This window comes from Populus alba, chromosome 17, assembly GCF_005239225.2.
Source record: "Populus alba chromosome 17, ASM523922v2, whole genome shotgun sequence".
Lineage (NCBI taxonomy): Eukaryota > Viridiplantae > Streptophyta > Magnoliopsida > Malpighiales > Salicaceae > Populus > Populus alba.
Window position 1 is genome coordinate 7,979,564 of NC_133300.1, and position 22,340 is coordinate 8,001,903.

At 30.7% G+C, this 22,340-nt stretch overlaps 2 protein-coding genes across 2 annotated transcripts; one reads left to right on the plus strand and one right to left on the minus strand.

Moving 5' to 3' along the window:
- Positions 1 to 489: 489 nt before the first annotated feature.
- Positions 490 to 3,336, minus strand: LOC118048709 (serine hydroxymethyltransferase 4). The gene is made up of 4 exons (XM_035058511.2): positions 2,577 to 3,336; positions 1,332 to 1,722; positions 1,143 to 1,244; positions 490 to 1,026 (listed from the first exon to the last, which is right to left on the minus strand). Exons 1-4 carry the CDS (start codon positions 3,252 to 3,254, stop codon positions 782 to 784), a joined length of 1,416 nt encoding a protein of 471 aa, XP_034914402.1. The 5' UTR covers positions 3,255 to 3,336; the 3' UTR covers positions 490 to 781.
- A 15,190-nt stretch (positions 3,337 to 18,526) lies between these two features.
- LOC118048711 (adenosylhomocysteinase) lies at positions 18,527 to 20,909 on the plus strand. The gene is made up of 2 exons (XM_035058512.2): positions 18,527 to 19,341; positions 19,852 to 20,909. The coding sequence occupies exons 1-2, from the start codon at positions 18,631 to 18,633 to the stop codon at positions 20,596 to 20,598; spliced, it is 1,458 nt and encodes a 485-aa protein (XP_034914403.1). The 5' UTR covers positions 18,527 to 18,630; the 3' UTR covers positions 20,599 to 20,909.
- The last annotated feature ends 1,431 nt before the right edge of the window (positions 20,910 to 22,340 follow it).

The following is a 22,340-nucleotide window of genomic DNA, read 5'->3' on the forward strand; positions in this document are numbered from 1 at the left end:
TAATGTTTATGCAGAAAGAGGCTTTTTCTGCACAATGTCATTTTAGATTTTGCTTTTAGTTTTTGCCTTTAATCTTTTGTTTTTTATGGTTTTAATGATTCCAATAATTCATGATAAACATACTTAAACTTAGGTTGGTAGGTTTAGATTTTTTTTATGAGTTTTGTTGCATTTTTCTAGGTTTATTAGACCTTTTATAGGTTTATGAGCTTGTTGTCTTTTCTGGATTGATATTTATCCATTAAATTTTGCTTTGGATCTTTGTTTTCTGAGTCATTTCGGTTGATTGATTGTTTTACATGTCTGTTTAAATAGTATGTTTTTACAAGTTCTCGGTGTTCTTATGCAAATTCAAATGTAAAATGTTTTTCCCTCTTTAATCTTCAACTGAAGTTGCAACACACGGCTGTAGCATGAGCTGAGATACAACTCCCAAATGGTTCCAGATATAATTGACAGTGGGCATAGATAATTCAAAGGCACAGAACCGTTCTCAATCATCTCTTGCACGAAGGCTTATCATTGATTTATTAAATCAGATACATAATAATAGATCATCAAGTCTTTGAGATAGTGAAACATTTTCATAGCTCGAATGACACGAGGAGGACCATTCATCCCAAGAAGGTAAATAATAAGTAGAAAAGCAACAAATTAAAATCAAATGAAAAATTGACAGCTAACTACAAGAACAGACAAAGATGGAAGCTTTTTCTTTCCAGGGAGAATGGTATTTGCGAAGACCAGAACAGAAAAGCTAATGATAATTGAATAGTTGGATCTAATCCTTATACTTCATCTCAGACATCAGAAAGCCAGGCATCTCAAAGGAGCCTGAGAACTGTTCAACATCAGCCTTGAGGGCCTCGATTTCCTTGTTGTTCACCAGACCCTTGTTGAAGTCCTTCAAGAGCTTTCCATGTTCCTTTTGGATGCTCAGTGTGATGGTCACAGCACGGTGGAGGAATTCTCCAATCTGCTCGAAATCCTTCTCAACCAAACCTCTAGAAGTCATGGCGGGGGCACCTGCCAACAAAAAGCTCCAATTAATAACTCCAAACTAATAGAGGCAGAGGGTTCTCATTTCAAATTGTCCAATATCATCATTATCTAGATAATGCATCCGTAGGGTAAGTTCTTACCGATTCTCACTCCACCAGGTGCCAAAGCACTGCTGTCACCAAACACGGCATTCTTGTTCACAGTGATGTTTGCAAGGTCGCATAGTTTTTCAACCTTGTTGCCTGGAAGAACATAATTTGAAGGATCAAATTTCATATCAGATTAAACCAACATGCATGACCCAGAAACTTTACAATTCAATTCTTTACCTGTCAACCCAAGGGGCCTAAGATCCCACAGAACAAGGTGGTTCTCGGTGCCTTCAGTAACAAGCTTGTATCCCTTGCTCATCAAGTAGTTTCCAAGGGCAACTGCATTGGCCTTGACTTGCTTAGCATAGGCCTTGAACCCGGGGCTCTGGGCCTGTTTCAATGCAACAGCCAGGGCACCAATCTGGTGGTTGTGAGGACCACCCTGAAGAGATGGAAAAACTGCAAAGTTGATCTTGTCTTCAAAGTCATAAACTGCATCCTCCGGCTGACCCTTCTTGGGTGGCTTAGGGCCCTTGCGGTAGAAGATCATACCAGCCCTGGGACCCCTCAAACTTTTGTGGGTAGTGGTGGTGACTATGTCACAGTACTCAAACGGGTTGGCAGCTTCCTACAACCAAAAAAGAACAGTAAAGATTTAGACTGGATCTAGACATTTTACATTGAATATGTTAAAAGAAAAAAAAAGTGACAGCGCCAATCTTTCAATTGCAACAGATTTGCTTGCATATAAATAATGCAAACTTATTTCTTGGATTATCAGAGTAGAACCTAAAATTCTGCAGCACATTTTAAACTCGAATGATAATTACATGGAGAGACTTCATCGTAACATTGAATGGATAAACATTGCATGCCATTAGCTTTAACATTTCATGTTAAGCTTCGAGCGTTTATACATGCATACACATCTCCATATCCAAGAATTCCACTAGTTCAAAATAGCTCTCGTCACCTAAATAAACAACAGGCTCAAATCTAATTCCATTAATCAAATTAGATGATTAATTAGATAGGAATTGACTCCATGATCATTAAGAACATATTTCCTTTAACATCTTCTGCATGCAGATGCAAATCAATTAGATTTTAAACTCTGATCTTTTAAAACCTTTCAGCTTTGCATGCATTTAACAAACTGCAAAGAAATGACGGACAAGTAAAGAATCTACAAAATCAATCCCATAAACCAACCAATCTAGTAAATTCAATAAACACGTGGCACCACATCATGCCAAAGCCAGATCTAAAGCTGAATTTACATTAAATCATGCTGAATCACCACAAAAGAACCCGGATCAGAATTTTAAAATGCAGCTCAAGAAACACCAAACTCAGAACAGATCTTTCAGAACTTAAGCTTCTCCAAATAACCAGGAACAAAACACGATCAAATCTAGCACGACAGATTAGTCACATGAAAATACAGATCCAACAGCCAAAAATCGAAAAAGCAATACATACCTGAGCAGCAACAAGGCCACTGATGTGAGCCATGTCACAAAGCAAAAGAGCACCACACTTATCAGCAACAGATCTAAACTTCTTATAATCCCAGTCTCTAGGATAAGCACTTCCACCACAAATAATAAGCTTAGGCCTAAAATCCAAAGCCTTTTCTTCCAACCTATCATAATCAAGAAACCCAGTTTGCGGGTTCACCTTGTAAGGCAAACTCTCAAAATAAATACTTGTAGCTGAAATCTTTTTACCCCCAGATGTGTAATACCCATGAGTCAAATGCCCCCCTGAAGGCAAATCCAAGCCCATGATTCTGTCATGGGGCTGGAGAACTGCTGTGTACGCAGCGAAATTTGCAGGGGAACCAGAATAGGGCTGGACATTTACACCCCATTTAGTGGGGTCCAAATGAAAAGCTTGAAGGGCCCGAGCTCTGCAGAGATTTTCAATCTCATCAATATATTCATTACCTCCGTAGTAGCGGTTACCTGGCATACCCTCAGAGTACTTGTTGGTGAGAGCGCTTCCAAGAGCCTCTATAACAGCGAAAGAAGTGAAGTTTTCTGATGCGATTAGTTCGATTCCTCTGCATTGGCGGCGTTTTTCCTTCTCGATTAAATCGTGGATTTCTGGGTCAACTGTTTGGAGGGAGGAGTTTCCCCACGCAGTTACTGGATCCATGTTCGAGGGAGGGGGGGAGGAATGGGTTTGCACTTCGCAGAGGATGGTGGCTTCGTGGCTGGCAAAGAAAGAAGACGGTCTTGTGGGGAGCTTATAAAGGGAGGAGAAGTGGGAAATTACTGTTTTGGGGTTTTATTTGATGTAGGTAGGTGGTATGCGGTGGCAAGAGCCTAGAGGTGGGTGTTCATGCAAAAGCCAGTATGGTTATTTTTACGTATGGCTTAGCTGTGATTTATGTCATTTTGGAGGTTTGACTCAAATGGTTTTTACTATAAGAAACCATTACCCAAAAAAAAAAAAACATTACTATAGATAATTTGGCTAAGGTTAGATTGAGACATTCTTAAAACTTTTTATTATTATTATTACTATTAACGTAAGAATTTGGTTAGTTTGAGCGTACTTTGATTAATTTTTATAATTCTGAAATTAATAATTATATAAATTTTTAATGATTATTATATTAATAATTATAGGACTCAAACTTAAAATATACTTAAAACTTAATGTGATTAGGAATGAATAAAAAAAAAAAAAATTTAAATTTTATCTGTAATAATTGAAAGGCTCGGTTTTGCAAATATATTAATTTAAATTTATAAAAAATTTAGACTTCATGTATAAAATAGAAAAAAATTATATTAGGTTGGTTATAACTATGAAATTGTAAAATATAAAAAGTTAGGTTGTTATAAGTAAACCTCACCTAATTATATTTATTAACACTTCTAATTGAGGTCAGCACCTAAACTTTTTTTCTTCTTCTTCATCGTGTTACAATTTTCAAAAGTTATTTTTTTTCTTTCTCAAAAATAAAATTCCAAAAGTTTTATTTAAGGTCTTTTTATTTTATTTTATTTTTTATTATATTTAGCTTGTTTTAGAAGAATTTTTTTAATTAAATTAAAGTAATTGCTCAATATGTATTTTTAAAAATATATTATCTAGTGTTTCATCATCTCCATTTATTTTAAAATTTTTAAGTTTAGAAAAAAAATATTTAGTATAACATGTTAAGTATTTTTTTTTTTCAGTTTATATTTTTTCAGTTTTATCCATCAACATTTAATATTTTTTAGAAGATTAAAGTCTTTTTTTTTTTGTTTCTATATAATTTCACTCATTTTGAAAATAATATAAGTTATCTTGAATTTTTTTATTTATTATTATTTTTTTAATTATATTATTAAATTAACTTGGTTTAATTAATCCAAAATTATTCAAGTTTTGAATTTTTCTTTCTTTTTTACTGGTCGAAGTCGCGTCATAATGCAGGGCATCATTCTAAATTTGCTTAAGTGTTTTTTTAAGCTTTTAATATTTAATTAATTTAAATTTAAAGTCATAATTTGTTTAAATGATCTCATTTCACAAATTAAAAGTATCACGGCTTAAATATAGTTGTTTGGTCGATGTACTATACTAGTGTCTCGATTATTATTATTTTTTCTTCAACAATTACAGATTTATAGATCTAACTCTTGACTTCCTAGCTAGTGGGGACAAAAGTAGATAAGTTAAGGGCTAGATTTACAGAGCCGACACGTTGAGGATCCAGCTTGTAAGTGTTATGTGTGCTTCAGGAAAGGTTCGGTCACAGTGATGTATTAAAATTCCAAATTTATTTTAAATTAATAACGCATCCATGAATCGGAAAATACTGTTTCAGGAAAGGTTCGGTACAAACCGTATTTTATAAAATATTAAAAAAATTTAAAAAAATATTAATTTTTTATATATTTTAAATCGTATTTTGATGCATTTATCTTAAAAATAATTTTTAAAAAAATAAAAAATATCATTTTAATATATTTTAATATAACAAACACTTAAATAAAAAAACCACAATCATATTACTAAACAAGCTTTGAAGCAAAGCCCTTTAATCTAGCCCTTCTTCTTTCATCAAATCCAACATATCTTTTGTCATGTTTGAGATTATTATAATGATTTTTAAAAAAAAATTATTTAAAAATATATTAAAATAATATTTTTTATTTTAAAAAAAAATTTTTAGTATCAACAATATGAAAACACTAAAAAAATATTAATATAAATAAATAAATAAATATTTTTAAAACACAAAAACAAAAAAAATAAATTATCTAGAAAACATTTTCTATGAGCCCAAAGAAAAATCATAAAGGCTCATTGCAAACTAGTGTTGTTATTGATTCTGGTATTTGTTGTAATTTTAAAATATAATTATATATATAATTTGGTTTAAAATCAGGATTTATTTTGTTTTGGAAGCAAAGTTGATGTATCCTGCTTTTAATCAAAATCAAAGGTAATTTATTGTGGGGTGGATGTTTTCTTAAGAAAAAATAATTTGTTAAAAGCATAATAGTAATTATTAAATTGTCAAATAACACTTTTACTAGTGCTGATTTTGTATTATTGTACTTTTAAAATGTATGTACTTTTATTTGTGTGTGTGTGTTTTTATTTAATGTGTTTTGATTGCATCTGTTTGTAAACTAAATTCTATATTTGATATGATCTTTTATAAATTGATTTAAATTATTCTTTAAAATTTAACTCTTAAAAGAATTTTTTTTACTTGAATAAAAATATTTATTACAGAATTAAGTAAGAATCTTGATTTAATCAGAATTTAAGATTTTTTTACTTTTGAATTCCAACTTATATTATATTTATTCTTGTTTTAAGTAACTTCTACCAAACATACTTCTAATACATAAAGTAACTTTAACTTATTTTTATATTTTAGTATTATGATTTAAAATAAAAATATTTTCCATAGATACTAAATCTAGTATTTTTTTTTTAATTTCATCTAAAAAAACAACACTATAAAATGTAGCTATTAGCTAAAATACAAACGTTAACCCATGGATAGTAAATGGTGACGCAATTGATGTTAGAGTTTGTCTATTTTTGTGTTTAAAAAATACTTAAAAAAATTATTATTTATTTATTTACTTTGCTTCAAATTAATTTTCTTGTATATTCAAATCGTTTTCATGTGTTAATATCAAATGATTTTTTAAAAATATATATATTATTTCGATATATTTTTAAATAAAAAATACTTTAAAAGACAACTGTTTATTCTTAAACATCGGCTATGCAAAAGAATTGATCAAACCTAATGAAACGCAGTCGTTTGAACCAATTATGTAAAGCATAAGGCAATTAGAAATTGTAAATTGAAGGGTTTAAAATTACATGATTTGTGAATGGACAAAGGATGGAAATTAAAATTTTCAATTTTGCAATTGATGCGAAAAAAATTAGGCTTAGCAGTCAAATCCTTCTGTACTTTGATTAATGCTAAGTAATATTAGGAGCTTTTCTTCTTCTTCTTCTTCTTCTTAATCAATCCTAGTTAAAAATAGGAGGACAGAGATGAGAAATCTTACGACAAAAACTTATATTTAAATTAATCTTCAGTGAACTTAACAACCAAAATCAGTATAAATATTTTAAATATTATTTTGATATATTTTAAAATAAAATAAAAAATTTTAAATCATAACTGCTACTATAATCTCAAACAACTAAAATAAAATACAAACCACACTATACTGAATCATATAAATGAATGGACCTAACAACCTCAACTTTAGGTTGAAATCTTTGCAAACTTTCTTTGCTGAAAATTGAGTAATGGACAAGGCAAGGGTATCTATCTTCGGCTTGTTATAATGTAGCATACTTTAAGCATGGTAGTCTGACCGTGCTTTTTAAGTTTTTAATTTAAAAAAAAAAATTTAATTCATATTTTTTTTTAGTATTTGTTAATTTTTGATATGATAATGTCAAAAATAAAAAAAAATATATTTTAAAGCATTTTCAAACGAAAAACACTTTGAAAAACAATATCTACCACATTATCAAATAGATACTTTTAGTCATGGCCTAAGCTATAAAAATGATGTCCATCATACTAGATGCAATGCCTCTTTTAAATGAATGACTATTTGATGTCCATATCGTTGTCACACGTATGTGGTATCGCGACGATCATCCTTCTAGATCGGGAATGGTGTGGGACGAAAGGATAATGAATTCTTGTCCTTTATCAATAAAATAAAAAAAATGAGAGTTGTCACCTAATATTTTGTTTATTAAGAACCCTAATTGGTTTTAGAATTCGAGTAAGGGGATTAATGCCTCTCTTGTTCATTTGTCTTATATATACTAAAGTATTGTTGTGTTTTCTAATCTTTGGTCTATTTAAAGTTTAAGATAGGCCCCTCTAGGTAAGGAGATTTTTATCTTATCAAGTTAAAAACTTAATCGTTCTAATTCTAATATAAAATAAAATAAAATAATTTTCTTTTATTTAATATCAAAAATATGTTTTACATATAAGTTCATAATCCAGATATTAATCGAAAAACAAAATAATTTTTTGGTATTTTTGAAATATTGTGACTTCAAGAAACTGGTTATTAAATTCAAAATATATGGAAATACAATATGATTTTTTACACTTTTGAGAGACTTGGCCATATGCACACCGATAAAACATATTTTTTTTATTTTTTTTAAGTGAGAAAATTTCTAGAGAAGTTTTTTGGAATTTCTTGAAATTTCAGCGAAAAACGGGTACTTCAATATCGGGTCAGTATCTTACAATATAAGTTCACCATCTCAATATGAAGTAAAAAAAACTAAGAAAAACATGTAAGGGATCCACAAATAAATTCAAAATGGTCCATGAATTTTTTTGGAATATTCTAAAGCTTTTTAAGGGTTTGTTCGGCCGAATCCTAAGTTAAAGGCAAGTTTAAAACTAAATGAAAAATGGGTACTTCAATATCCTCAATTATCATATTTATCCTTTAGTTCAGTATGTTTGTCAAACACACTCTTAGCCTAAAGGTTAGGCTAGTTGGGCCAACCGAAGGCCCAACATAGCTCTTTTACTCTTTTTTAGGGATAGGGTTGGACCCCACCCAAAAACCGACTAACTCGTTACTGGGTTCAGCCTAGTAACCAGTTAATTAAATTACGTACTACAAAACATGAATTATTCACTTTTTGTATGCAAGTAATAAGGGGAAAAAAAAGAGGAACAAAGTGCTTAAGGAAGACAAAATAGAAAGGGAAAGATTACTTGGAATGAGGAGTCGTTGGTCTCTGACTCAAGCAGTGACTTACGGTGGTGTCTAGAAGGAATGAGTCACTACTGCTGGTGGAAGCTACCAAAATAATGAAGGAGAGAGGTTGGTTTTTAGTTAGGGGGGGAACTCTTCTTCTCCATGCAGAATTAAAGGAGGAGTTGGACCACCTTATGGTTGCCCAAATGCACGCCGAAGCATAGGGCTGCTTGATGGCCACTTTGCAATCGCTTTAAGGCCACCCAAATGACCTGTTTCTCTGCTCATTTTGGGTACAATGGCAAGCCATGAGAGAAATGTGTGTTATGTCATGGTGTGAGAGACATAAAAGAGAGAGAGAGACCAAAACAATGTGCAAAGGAGTGAAGAAAAACCCTCATCCCTTGCTTGTAAAACTAGTGCAGGGGAAGAAGATGGTACACGGTATATACTAATAACAAAAACAACGTCGTTTCACACAAAATATGTCATTTCATTTAAATAACCTTAGAAGTTCTTGTCTCTAAATCAATCCTTAATTTTGTATTTATCCATTCAGGTCCTTAATTGAGATTTTGATTTTAAGAATCAAATCAATTGCACCTCTGTCAAGTTTTAGAAAACTTCCCTAATTCTAGCATCTTTTCTAGTTTGATTCTTGGTTTTGGATTTCTTCAATCAAGTCCCTAATTGTTCATTAAACTTCAATATTTATGTAATTAAGCCCCAAATTTGACCAAATTAACTCTTATAAATTATAATTTGATCCCCAAACTTTAATTTTTTCCAATTAAAGCCTAAATTGACTTTAAAAAATCAATTTTTCTTGCTATTAAGCCCTCAATGAATTCAATTAAACCTAAAAGAAAATTGAATTGAGTCTTTAATCATCTAATTTTGAATCACTCTCCTTAAATTAAACTTTTTTTGCTAATAGGGTCTTTATCAGTTGAAAAAACACTGTTAAATTCTCAATCTTTGTATATTTGATCATCCTTAACCAATCTTTGGTTATATTATGGGCATTCCATTATACTCCTCTTGTTGATGTTTTTCTTTTTGTTTTCTTTTAAGAATTTTTTTTTCTCTCTTTTTTTGTTTACACAAAGATTAAAAAAAAAAAAAAAAAAAGAAAAAAAAGTGAACAACAACCTTGTCGTTGTTAGGGTGAAGAGGGGTGGTGTTGGAAAATTACACGAGAGTTGGTGGATTCGGGGGTTGTTGAGGATCCTTTGGTCATTTTAGACGAAACCACCTCTCCTGATGCTGACAGCATGCATCCTTTCTCCCCACTCCACTGCTAAAATGTTGGTGGCCTTCGTTTCTTTAATCATTGACCACACTTTATTCACCCGAAAATCGATGGAGTGTAAGAGATGACAAATCAATGATGACTACGAAGGCAAAAAACACCAAATTAGGAGGTGTATTTCTTAATTCTTGGCTAGGTTTTCTGGCAATTTCCCACCAACCCCCACTTGGGCACCGGAGTTTTGGCTCTTAGGGGTGTCAATTTTATCAACAAAGGCTGCGGCTAATCCAACAAATTAATGGAAAAGACAAAGAAGTTTATCTGCTTCATCAAGGAATTTCATATCAAACTCATGATACTTTAATAACAAATCTCATATTTTATTAATTTTACATTTAAATATAAAATTACCCAAATACTCTAAAAAAACTGAGGTGTTTTGTGGTGTAAGGGTTAATATATTCTTATCCATACGAATTTAATGTCGTGGCTCAGATGGTTGAAGCGCGCATCCAGTGTTGGATCTCTCGGGTTTGAATCCGTGCGCCAGCAATACTTCTCAATTTTATTTGCTGATTTTTAAATATTATAATAAATTTTTATTTCATTTTTAATAATTCTTTTAGCAAATATAATTTACCTGATTTAAAAGTAATATTTCTTGAAAAATCTTTTTTATATATATTTTAATATAATTTTATCATAATTATAATATTTTTAGCTTTTAATTACACATAAAATATGAATATATTATTTTGATAATTTTTTAAAATTATTTTAATAATTATAAAATATTTTTTTCACAAAATAATGATTCAAACTAAACTCTTTAGATAAATAAAAATATATTAATAAAAAATATAAAATAAAATCCCAAACAACCGTGTTTTTAGATTTTAAAAAAAAAATTGTCCACGTGCAACCTAGCTTGGCTATTCAAACTAGCAATTTCCAAAAGAAATGGTTGGAAAGTGCCTTACCTACGGTACTAATATATATATTCATATGGACTTCCCTTTGATTCATGTTGGTGTGCACCAAATCCCAGTTTTGGTCCATCCAAGCTTGGTTATATAATAATAGAAATAATAATAACAATACAATTATCTAATAGGTGGTACATTAATAAAAACTTCGAATTAAAAAAATTTATTTCTCATATGATTTCAAATTCAAATGTTGTGATTGCTAATATGATGACCATTAAAGATAGGAACAGTTAAAAAAATAAATTAGGAGAGGCCAAAATTAAAAACATTTCTTTGTAGGGGGAATTACTGACTAACATTGTTTTGTAAATATGTTTTTAGTTGCTAGTGGCTTACTAGTTGTTTTTCCCTACAGTTCATGTTTTAATTAAAACTTTTATATCTTTTTTTTTATAACTATTTATAAGGAAGAGGCTAGAAAAAACATTTTCCTTGTATGGCTAGAGTTCCTGTCAGCCCTCTGTCTTCGCTATTGACTGAAAGTTTACATAATCATTAATTTAAAAATTGTAAAATTAATTAAGATATGCACAAATTAGTTTGAACACTAATTTTAATAAAAATATAATAATAATAATAATAATAATAGACAAAAAGCGTGATCGAAAAAGCAAATAAATTAGGAAGACGCACTTCACTTTCTCGCCACTCCTATAATTTATGCCTTTTTTCTTTTGACAGGTGGCATGCAGACAACAATAACATTAGTCATAGCATGTTTTGCTCTCCATGGCACCAGACCGTTGCTCTCTCTCTGTCTTCAAGTTGCACCTTTATTCTTGAAAACAAAACCAAAAGGTAATTCATGTTGTTCTCCAAACACATGGTGTTGACTGTGGTTGCTCGGGATTATTTTTTTCCTTTTAAAAAAAACAGGAATACCTTTTTTTTTTATTATGTTTTTCAAATCATATAGCTTGCCACTAGAATATCGGTTCCGATTTTATGTTTTTTATGTTTTTCAAACCAAACAGGAACTATGTTTTTTATTATGGTTAAACCAATTTTTTTTTATGAAAAAAAAAAAATATTTAGGTGATACGGAGTATTTAGTAGTGTCATATGACTCGATTCAAAATGTTAACTTTGTAATCTCTCCATCTAATTTCTTGTCTAGTTTGAGTTTCAAATTAAATTATATGAGAATTATTTAAAGGTGACTCAGCCCACTTGATATGTCTCAAATCTACTCCGAATAACTAGCAAAAACGTTGTTTATCTTTTAAAAAAATCAAGTTGATATATTTTTAAAATATGGAGAATACAACATGTTGAATGACTCAATTTCGTAACTTACTATTAAACCCACGGTCTAAGTTATGGACTCGACTGTGTTTAATAAATTTATTATTTTAACAATTTTTTATTTAATTATACAACAACAAAAATAAAAGCTCATAAAATTAAACATCAACTAAATGTCACAATATTTATTTAAAACTGTAATAACACCATAAAAAGTAAATTATGAAGACATATTCAAAATTAACCAAATATTAAATGATGAATGAAAAGAAATAGAAATAAAAAATCAATAAAAACCTGGTTGATAATCTAGGCTAGGGATTGGCCTAAAAACTTGTTTTCAACTCATTTTTATCCAAAAATATTTAATAAACACCATAGAAACCTCTATAAACCACTTATTAATTCCAAAACACCTTAAAATCACTAAAAAAAAATTAATTAAGTAAAAAATCTAAACGGAACTCAATTTATGTTTTTAGACAAGTTTGTAGAAAAGAACAATTATTATCGAAACTTCTCTCGTCGAATAAAACTTACTGACAATAAAATCAATCATTTTATTATTAGATTATGGAGAAACGATAATTTTTTATTTTTATTTTATTTTTATAATTTAATAATTTTTCTTTCATTTTTAAAATTCAGAAACTGAAAAATAAATAAAATAAACTTTTAACTAAAACTAAAATTGCAAAAATTACAGGAGTTGTGGAGAAAGAAACAATAGTTTTTAAAACTCAAACACAAGTTGCGAAATCATGACACCGCGTCACAAAAATACATGATTAGTAATCCAGATTCGTGGGTCTGTCCTTTATCACAAGCCGGGATATATATATATATATATTTTATTATTATTGTATAAAACAAAACGCTTGAGGGGTGCTAGATCGTTTCATAGAATTTAAGAAAAACCGTAACTCAAGGTGGAGACCCAACTTAACAAAAGAAAATAGTATAATTTAATTAGAAAATAAAAGACTAGATCATGAAAGTAAATGGAACAATTCACACAAAAAAATCATGGAACCTAAAAAAACAATTATCAAAATAAAATAAAAATGACGTAACTAAGATCCTAGTCAATTAAATAGAAAAAATATATCAAGAAATATGTAAATTTAATCATGAGATTGTAATAAGCTAATAAAAAAATAAAAAAAAATAAAATCCAACTCCAAACCGATTCATGGATTTTAAAAAACTAAAATCCATTACAAAAAAAAAAAAAACTAATAAAACATGAAAGCTAGCCTAACTATGCGACTTGGATCATATGAATAAGACAACCTAATTAAACGACACATAAAATATTATAAAATTTAATTCTAAAACAATATAATATTGAAGGAAGAAAAAAAATGAAAAATATTAAATTTTTTAAAAAAATAACCTGAAAAGAATTCTAAGTTAATTTATGTGAACCTACTAAACTCGTGACCTAAATAATAAGATAAGATTAAACAAAAAAGAAGAAGAAGAAGAAGAAAAGCCAAGATCTACACGCTACTTTAATTTTTTTTTTGGTAATTTTATATGTTCGGGCCAACTTACGCGCACCACGACTAATCTTCAGATACCACTGAATATCCTACAAGCCCAATAAGCAAGTAAGGTACGCAGGAGTGATAAATATACACGCTAAAACTTGAATCCCAGAATACAGAAATAAAAAAACCCTTAACAAGACCGCTGGGCTAAGAGCCTCAATATATTTTTTTCTTCTTTCTTTCTTTAAAGGGTGTGTTATTCATTTTACTATGCAAAGAGAAAGACCTCGTTACCCATTGCCAAGGCAAGCTTTTGTTAATAATAAGGGTAAAATTATAATTTTACTGTTTCAGTAAACAGTATAAATAAATCTGATGCTACAGTGATGTTGTAATTATGCCATGAGTTTTAGTTTGTTTTTTTTTTTAACAAGTTAACCTTGAAGATTTTCTCTCTATGATTTTTGGACCCATCCAATTTAAAACCATTGATTTTAAATTAAATAATACTTTTTTTATTTTTTATTAAACTTTGGGAGGTAGTGATTGCCCACAACACCGTTATCACGTGGAAATATTCCCTGTGCTGGCAGCCGCTGCTCTCGCGTTATCACGTTTTATCACTTTTCTATCTAAGGAAATGTTGCTTTGCATTAATTAGATGTCCACTACAGATATTTTCATTTCATTTTTTAAAAAATTGATTTCATCATGATCCACCGACAGTCCATGATCCTCCGTCCTCCCTTCAGATCTGAGCGCAGTACACCCGTATCTATCTCAGCTAAGCTGTAGCATCAGGGCCCTACACGGCTGTCCCACCGAATCATCACTCCTGCAACTCCGACACCATGTGATTGTTTCTGCATTTTGCAGTCGTCAACAAGAATCGGAGATGGAATGCACTCTTTCATTGTAGTTTAGGAAGCAAGATTCTACTATAAGAAAATAATATATTTTTTAAAAAAAAATAATATAAAAGTTGTTAATTAGAGAGAAATTTTAATTGTGATATATAGAAACAAATCAGAACGTAATTATAGCATATTTAAAAGTAAGATTGTAATTATTTGTTAAAATATTTTTTATACTAAAATATATTAAAATAATATTTTTTTATTTTTAAAAAATTATTTTTGAGATCAATGTATTAAAATAATAAAAAATATATAAAAATTAATTTTTAAATAAAAAATTAAAATTTATAGATAACATTGCCTTTAATATATATATATATATATATATATATATATATATATATATATATAAGGGGGTAGGGTAGATTTGAATGTTAATTAATCCACCAAGTCAATGTTAATCTTCCGATGGGTAAGAACAATGAAATAAATGCATCATAATTAGTTTATCAATGAATATTAGAAGCAACTAGTTAGCTGCCCAAGAAACTTTTTGGCGGTGTATTAATAAACTTAGTTTGGATCGGTCAATCAACATGGTGATTTATTGACTAGGATTTTATATCAATTTTTAAATTAAATAATATAAAAATGGTATAGTATGACTTAGTTAACTTGAAAAATATATATTTTAAAATAATAACATTTTGAATTGACTCGGGTGAACCTATCTAACTCAAAACTCGAGTTATGTGTTTAATCAAGTTTAATAACTTCATATTTATTATTTATTTAATTATATGATAATAAAATAAACATTCTAAAAAAAGACAGCAAATAAATTTATGGAGAAGAATTGTATTTTTTTAATCAAAATTATCTTTTCTATTGAAAAAATGTATATTTTTTATGAAAAAATGTACTTTTTTTATTCATGCATTTCTTTTTTATTTTGAAGAAAACATGTGTTTTTAGAAATATTTTTTTAGGTCAAAATATATCATGATCATGAAGCAAGCCTTAAATTTTTTTAAAAAAAAAACATGAATTGACCATTTTCACATGTATAGATTAAAAACATATAAAAAATAAATAAATTAGAATAAAGTATTTAAATAATTTACAATAAAAATATTCATTCTTGTTTGAAATAAACGAGCAAATTAGTTTAAGAAGTTCACATATCAAGCTATATTGACAATGTTATAGCATTTAGCATGATCCAAGAGGCCATGATGATGACTTGTCGACCCGATCTTTAACCTAGGTCAAGTTTCAAAAGAAAAATATGAAAATTAACCTGATGAGACACAAATGACTTAGCAAGTCTATCGACGACTCAATTGACATGGTCAAAACCTGATTTGACTTATATACAAATATATTCAAAATGACATTGTTTAAATATTTATTTTTTAATATTAAAATGATAATATACTGGATTGACCTAGATCAACTCTCCTAACTCTTGATCTATGTCATAGACTTGACTATGTTTAATAGCTATGCTTTTTAAAATCTATTTTTTTTTTATCTAATCATACAACAATAGAAAAGGATATTCACATAAAAAAAAAGAATAAAATTATGGAAGATAAACATATTTCTTTCATCAAAAATATCTTTCCTTGTTCATTTAATAGCTTTTTTAGCAATAAAATTGTTTTTTCCATTAACAGCATAGTTAATTGAATAAAAAACAACAACAATCATAAAAGATACCTAAGAAAACTATAATGATTTGAACTAAAAATGAAAAAAATGTATATTTTTAATAAAACACCTAATTTTCTCATTAATGAGTTTATTTTTATTTTGATAGAAACATATTTTTTAAAAAGTATTATTTTTGAAGTAAAAATTATTGTGATAGTGAAAGCATGTTTCAATTAAAAAATTATAAATCAATCATTTTTATACACTTATATGAAAAAAATAATAAATTTAAGAAAATTATGAAAAGCATTTATAATAAAAAATAAAAAATAGGTATTTTATTATCGCTCCATGGTAATTGAGCAAATCATTTTAAAATATTTGTATACCAGGCTAATACATAATTATCAATAAAACAATCAATAATATCATCGTGAAAAAACCCTAATCTTCTTAAAAACAATGTTATAATTGGACAATCACCTAATAATTTAAAAGGATATTTATTCACAAATAAACAAAAAATAAACAAATAAGGAATATCTAACCATAAAGTTAAGTACACCTAGGCCTCCCTTTCTAACCTAGTAATGCTTAGGCTTGAAAGGCCATGGTTTTTTTTAATGGAAAAAAATCATGGTTAGAGTTTTTAGATTTTAAAAACCTATTTTTTTAAAATTTATTTTCATATAAAAACACCCCTTAAACATCTTAAAACCCTCAATAAAAACATTTATAGCAAAAAGGAGAGCCTATAATCACTTTAAAAAACCAAAATCAAAATGAACAAAAAAACTTCACAAAACCTAATTTAGTTTTTAAATCTTTATTTCTAAAACTATTTTAATGTCTTAAATATTATTAACTGACCATCTTTTCTTTTATTTTCTATTTTTTTTAAAACTCCCTCACTCTCCTTTTAAATTTCAAAAACTGAAATGGAACATAAATAAAGTTTAGAACTTAAACATGAAAAGAAGAACAAAAAGGAAAAAGTAAAAACTTTAAAGACTAAACCGTAGTTTTCCTAACCTATGAACAATAAAAAATAAAAAGATTGTTTTTTGGGTTAAATTTGTTCTTTGTTGTTTGAATGTTTTTCAATCAACAAAACTAAATTCTATTTTGCATTAATTCTAGAATTTTTCTTGACTTTTCAAATTCATTAAAGCACCTAAACCCAATTATTAAGGTTAAAATTATGAATATAACATAAACGATGAAATAAAAAAAAATTTCACAGATCAAAATGAAATAATTGACTTAGGATAAAAAACACAAGAGGGTCAAAATTAGACGCATCGTAGTAATTCAGATCTTGCTCGGAGTCTTGAAAAACAATAATTCACCTTATTGAGTATCACTTTAATGCTATTACATTTTTTAACATCTAGAACACAACAAAACAGCCGAAACAAAACCAATTATCAAGTTAAAACTCTGTAAATATAACATAATAATAAAATTAAAAAAATTAAGGACTAAAATAAATAATTCATGAAGAACAAAATAATATGAAAGTGCCAGAGTTTGGTGGACTGTGACAGTCCACATTCAACCGTGTTGTCTTTAGAAACATGGATTAACCCTTTTATTTTAGTTTATAGCATAATTATTTAGCAATAATTTCTCATTTTCGCCTCTATGCTCGCATTAATTCAACAAATAAGCACCCGTGATTTTTTTTTTTTTTATCAAAGTTTACCTATATTTATTATCCCCATCAATTTCATCCAACTGAACTTAATGGTAAATAAACTACTAATTGCACAGTAACTTTTTTTAAGGTAGATATTAATAACCACAGGGCACCTGTTTTTCACGGCAGGGACACCAATTTTAAGAGAAAAGAGATAATGTAAATGTCATTGACTAACATTTTTTAAAATATTTTTTTTTTCAAAAAATTAAAAATCCTGAACTTAAAAAAAATAAATAAATTCAAAACCATTAAAATAGTTAGAAAACATAATTTTGAAACTCAACCAGGCCCGACGGGTCAATCTTGAACTTGGCCGATCCGGGATTAGAACCGAATCAGGTTAAAAAAAAAACAAAAGAAAGAAAAACTCGATGCGATCAAATCAAAAAATCCAGTTGTAACTCGTTGATTTTTTTTTATTTTTTACTAAAATAATATCATTTTAATTTTAAAAATATAACCCAAATAATATGATGATTCAATTAAAACTCAGAATCCAGATATTATACCAGGTTGGATCTAAAAGTTATAGTTATAAATGCTCAATAAAGAAGAAAATATATTTTCTGGGACAGAATTAAAATGATTTAAAGAAGTTCAGGAAAGAAAAATAAATTCAAGTTATGGATCAATTATATTTATATGAATGAATTCAAGTTTTTTTTTTTAAATTTTAAAATAATATTATTAAAAAAATATTTTTTTCATTAACTCCGTCCAAAACAAATCTTGAATAAATAATCACCGAGTCCGATCAGTCAAATATATATATATATATGAAAATAAAAATTTAATTAGACAAGAAAGGAAAAAAAAAAAAAAAACAAAAATACGCATACCAAACTAATACTAGGAAGTGTGAACTGGTCTTTATTACTTTACCATGTACACTCCACCAACTCCCTGAAAACACCCCCAAGACCCCTAATCTTAAGCTCACCCTCTCAAACTTTCAATCTCCACCGTCCAATCCTCCCCCTCTAACCTATTTAAAGACACACTCTTCCTCCTCTTTACACTCGCTCTTTCCTTCACAGCCGCTACGCTTCTTTTTTCGCTATCGAGGGTGAAGGAAAACAACTCTTCTCATCTCCCCTTCTTTCTCTTACAATGGCTTTGCTTGTCGAGAAAACAACAAGCGGTCGTGAGTACAAGGTTAAGGACATGTCCCAGGCTGACTTCGGCCGTCTCGAAATTGAGCTGGCCGAAGTTGAAATGCCTGGATTGATGTCCTGCCGGACCGAATTCGGCCCCTCACAACCATTCAAGGGAGCCAAGATTACCGGATCTCTTCACATGACTATCCAAACCGCTGTCTTGATTGAAACCTTGACCGCCTTGGGTGCTGAGGTTCGTTGGTGTTCTTGCAATATCTTCTCCACTCAAGATCATGCCGCCGCAGCTATTGCACGTGACTCAGCTGCTGTCTTTGCCTGGAAAGGGGAGACCCTCCAGGAGTATTGGTGGTGCACTGAGAGAGCTCTTGATTGGGGCCCGGGTGGTGGTCCTGATTTGATTGTTGATGATGGTGGTGATGCTACTCTCTTGATTCACGAGGGTGTGAAAGCTGAGGAGATTTACGAGAAGACTGGTGTTTTGCCAGATCCAGCTTCGACTGATAATGTAGAGTTTCAGCTTGTTTTGACAATTATTAGAGATGGGTTGAAGAGTGATCCCATGAAGTATCACAAGATGAAGGAAAGATTAGTTGGTGTTTCAGAGGAAACCACAACTGGTGTTAAGAGATTGTATCAAATGCAGGCTAATGGGACTTTGCTTTTCCCTGCCATTAATGTTAACGACTCTGTGACCAAGAGCAAGGTATTGTTTTTCTGCCTTTTAGATCTGGTTTTTTGTTGCTTAGATCTGTTATGTTTTTTGTGTTTTATGTTTCAGATCTCATATGATTCATATTGGTGTTTTCAAAATGATAATTGAGTTTTAGATCTGATACTTACTGGATTTTTTTAGTTTGATTCAATTGTGGTGTGGATTTTTCTAACGAAATTTGGTAGAGGTTTGTGGCGAAAGAATCCTTTGAAGATCTAATATTTTGTCTTCTTGAAGAAGCAAAACTGACAGTTTTGAAATGTTCGTGTGATTCTAACTCCATTGGAACTAAAGGCATTGTTAATCAGTGGATTTGACTATTAGTGTTCAGCTGTTTATGTCATGCAGTATGAAGTTACTAGATGAATATTATGAGTTTATTTTTATTTTTTTGTAAGAATCAGCTGTTGATAGCATGATTGCAGAATTGGTTAATCGGGTTTTCCATGATTTCATTTCCTGTTTTGGTCAAACAGTTTCTCATAATCTTTGTGGATGCAGTTTGATAATTTGTATGGATGCCGTCACTCTCTCCCTGATGGTTTGATGAGAGCTACTGATGTCATGATTGCCGGAAAGGTTGCTGTTGTCTGTGGTTATGGTGATGTTGGCAAGGGCTGTGCCGCCGCCATGAAGCAAGCTGGAGCTCGTGTGATCGTGACTGAGATTGATCCCATTTGCGCTCTTCAGGCTCTCATGGAGGGTCTCCAGGTCTTGACCCTTGAAGATGTTGTCTCCGAGGCTGATATCTTTGTGACCACCACCGGTAACAAGGACATCATCATGGTTGACCACATGAGGAAGATGAAGAACAATGCCATTGTCTGCAACATTGGTCACTTCGACAATGAAATTGACATGCACGGACTTGAGACCTTCCCTGGTGTGAAACGCATCACCATCAAGCCCCAAACTGATAGGTGGGTTTTCCCTGATACCAGCTCGGGCATCATTGTCCTGGCCGAGGGACGTCTCATGAACCTGGGTTGTGCCACTGGTCACCCCAGTTTTGTGATGTCCTGCTCATTCACCAACCAGGTGATTGCTCAGCTTGAGCTGTGGAACGAGAAGACATCCGGCAAGTATGAGAAGAAGGTCTATGTTTTGCCCAAGCACCTTGATGAGAAGGTTGCTTCCCTTCACCTTGGCAAGCTTGGAGCCAGGCTCACCAAGCTCTCCAAGGACCAGGCAGACTACATCAGCGTTCCAGTTGAGGGTCCCTACAAGCCTGCTCACTACAGGTACTGAGAGATGGAATTTGAGGAAAGACCACCTGTTTGGACGGCGCTATTGTTTCTCTTGTATCTTGCTGATGATTTGTCCTAGAATATATCAGGCTTTGCATTTTTTAGGATTTGTGTTTTGGTGGGGAGGATTTGGGTGGAAAACATATGATCTGTGATCTCGGAGAAAAGACCACATGGGATCTAATTTAATAAGGTTTTGGATGGGGGTGCGTGGGATAATATTGTAACGGCTGGAATGAGTTTTCTCTGCTGCTGCTTTTCTTTCTTCTTCTTTTCCACAAAAGGAAAAAAAAACGAGAACTGTTTTATTCTTGTTTTGGTCTCTTACCATTTATATTTTCTAGACTAGGTGAAATGAAGCAGAAGGTACTGTAAATCACGAGGTATCTTCTGTCTTCAGCTACAACGCGTATGGCAAAATGAGCTGCTGCCATTTTTATCTCTTGCTCTTCGTAATAAACAGAATTGACCCTTTTGCTGCAACAGTGTATCGTTGAACAAGATGCTTCACAGCTTTCGAACTTGCCGGAAAAACACGCCTGAGATTTTCATTGGATGTGTGTATATCATGAAACAGCAAGGTCAGGAACTGCAAATAACAACATTTGATTCGATAAAATTTAGCCATTGCAACTATTTTTTCAAAATAAGAGAGAATCGTGACAAGAACTGTCGTTTGTGATGCGCAATTGCAAGTTGAAACACTAAATGATGCTCTTAACGCTAGCTAGCTTAGAGGTGTTGTCTCTTGCATGCTAGGCAAGAATTCTTCTCATGGTCCGTTGGGTGGCTACTTTTAAAATGGTCCTCGCAGATGCGCTGCACAAGAAACTCGGATGTTTTTTCCTTTTATCTGACGGAGAAAGAAAACAAAACATGCTGTGGAAACTCGAAATGGCAAAAGGAAACTCTTTAATTGTCTTTTAAGATGTCCATTATCGAGCAAGTAACGTGAAGCCTCTCCTCTTGAAGGTAGACAATGGCTTGTGTTTTCTTGGGCCAAGGACTTGTAATAATTTGTTCCATTATCGAGCCCTTTAGTAAAGTGAATCAGAAAAGTTAAGAAAGAAAGAAAACTAATGGAAGATAAGATTTTTTTTTTATTCGGCTATCTTTGTATTATTTTAAAGAAAGAGATTAGTTTTGTTTGGGTTTGTGGCTGTTTTTTTTAATAAATCTATCAAACTTGTATTTTTATTCTTGTATGGATATAACAGTGACTTTATTAATATTCTCATTCTTATATTAATATAATAACAGTGAATTTAATAATGGAAGATAAGACATATAATGGAATATCATGCACAAACCAGGATAAAAACCATGGAGTGAAATGATGGGCAACAGCAGGATAATGAATGATAAGATAATATAATGGAAGATCATGCAAATAAAAATAATAAAGTTTTAATTAAAATAAAAAAAATTTGTAGAAAGAGATCCTACACAATCCAGATTAGGGTTGATTATGTTTCCACTTTTGATTTTTTTCTAGTTTTAACATAACCTAACACCATAAATTAGGGCCTAGAATTAAAAAAAATAGCCAATCCCGGAGCACATACAAACAGTAGAAAAGCCCTAGAAAAAACATAAAAAGAAAAGAAAAGAAAAGAAAAGACACTCTCTCCTCCACATATACAAGGCTGTAAGTAGCCTCCATAGCCTTCACTTCCTCTTATAACTCAGCCACTTTCTCAATTCATTGCCGATCAACCAGAGCAAACCATGACAAGCCACCTC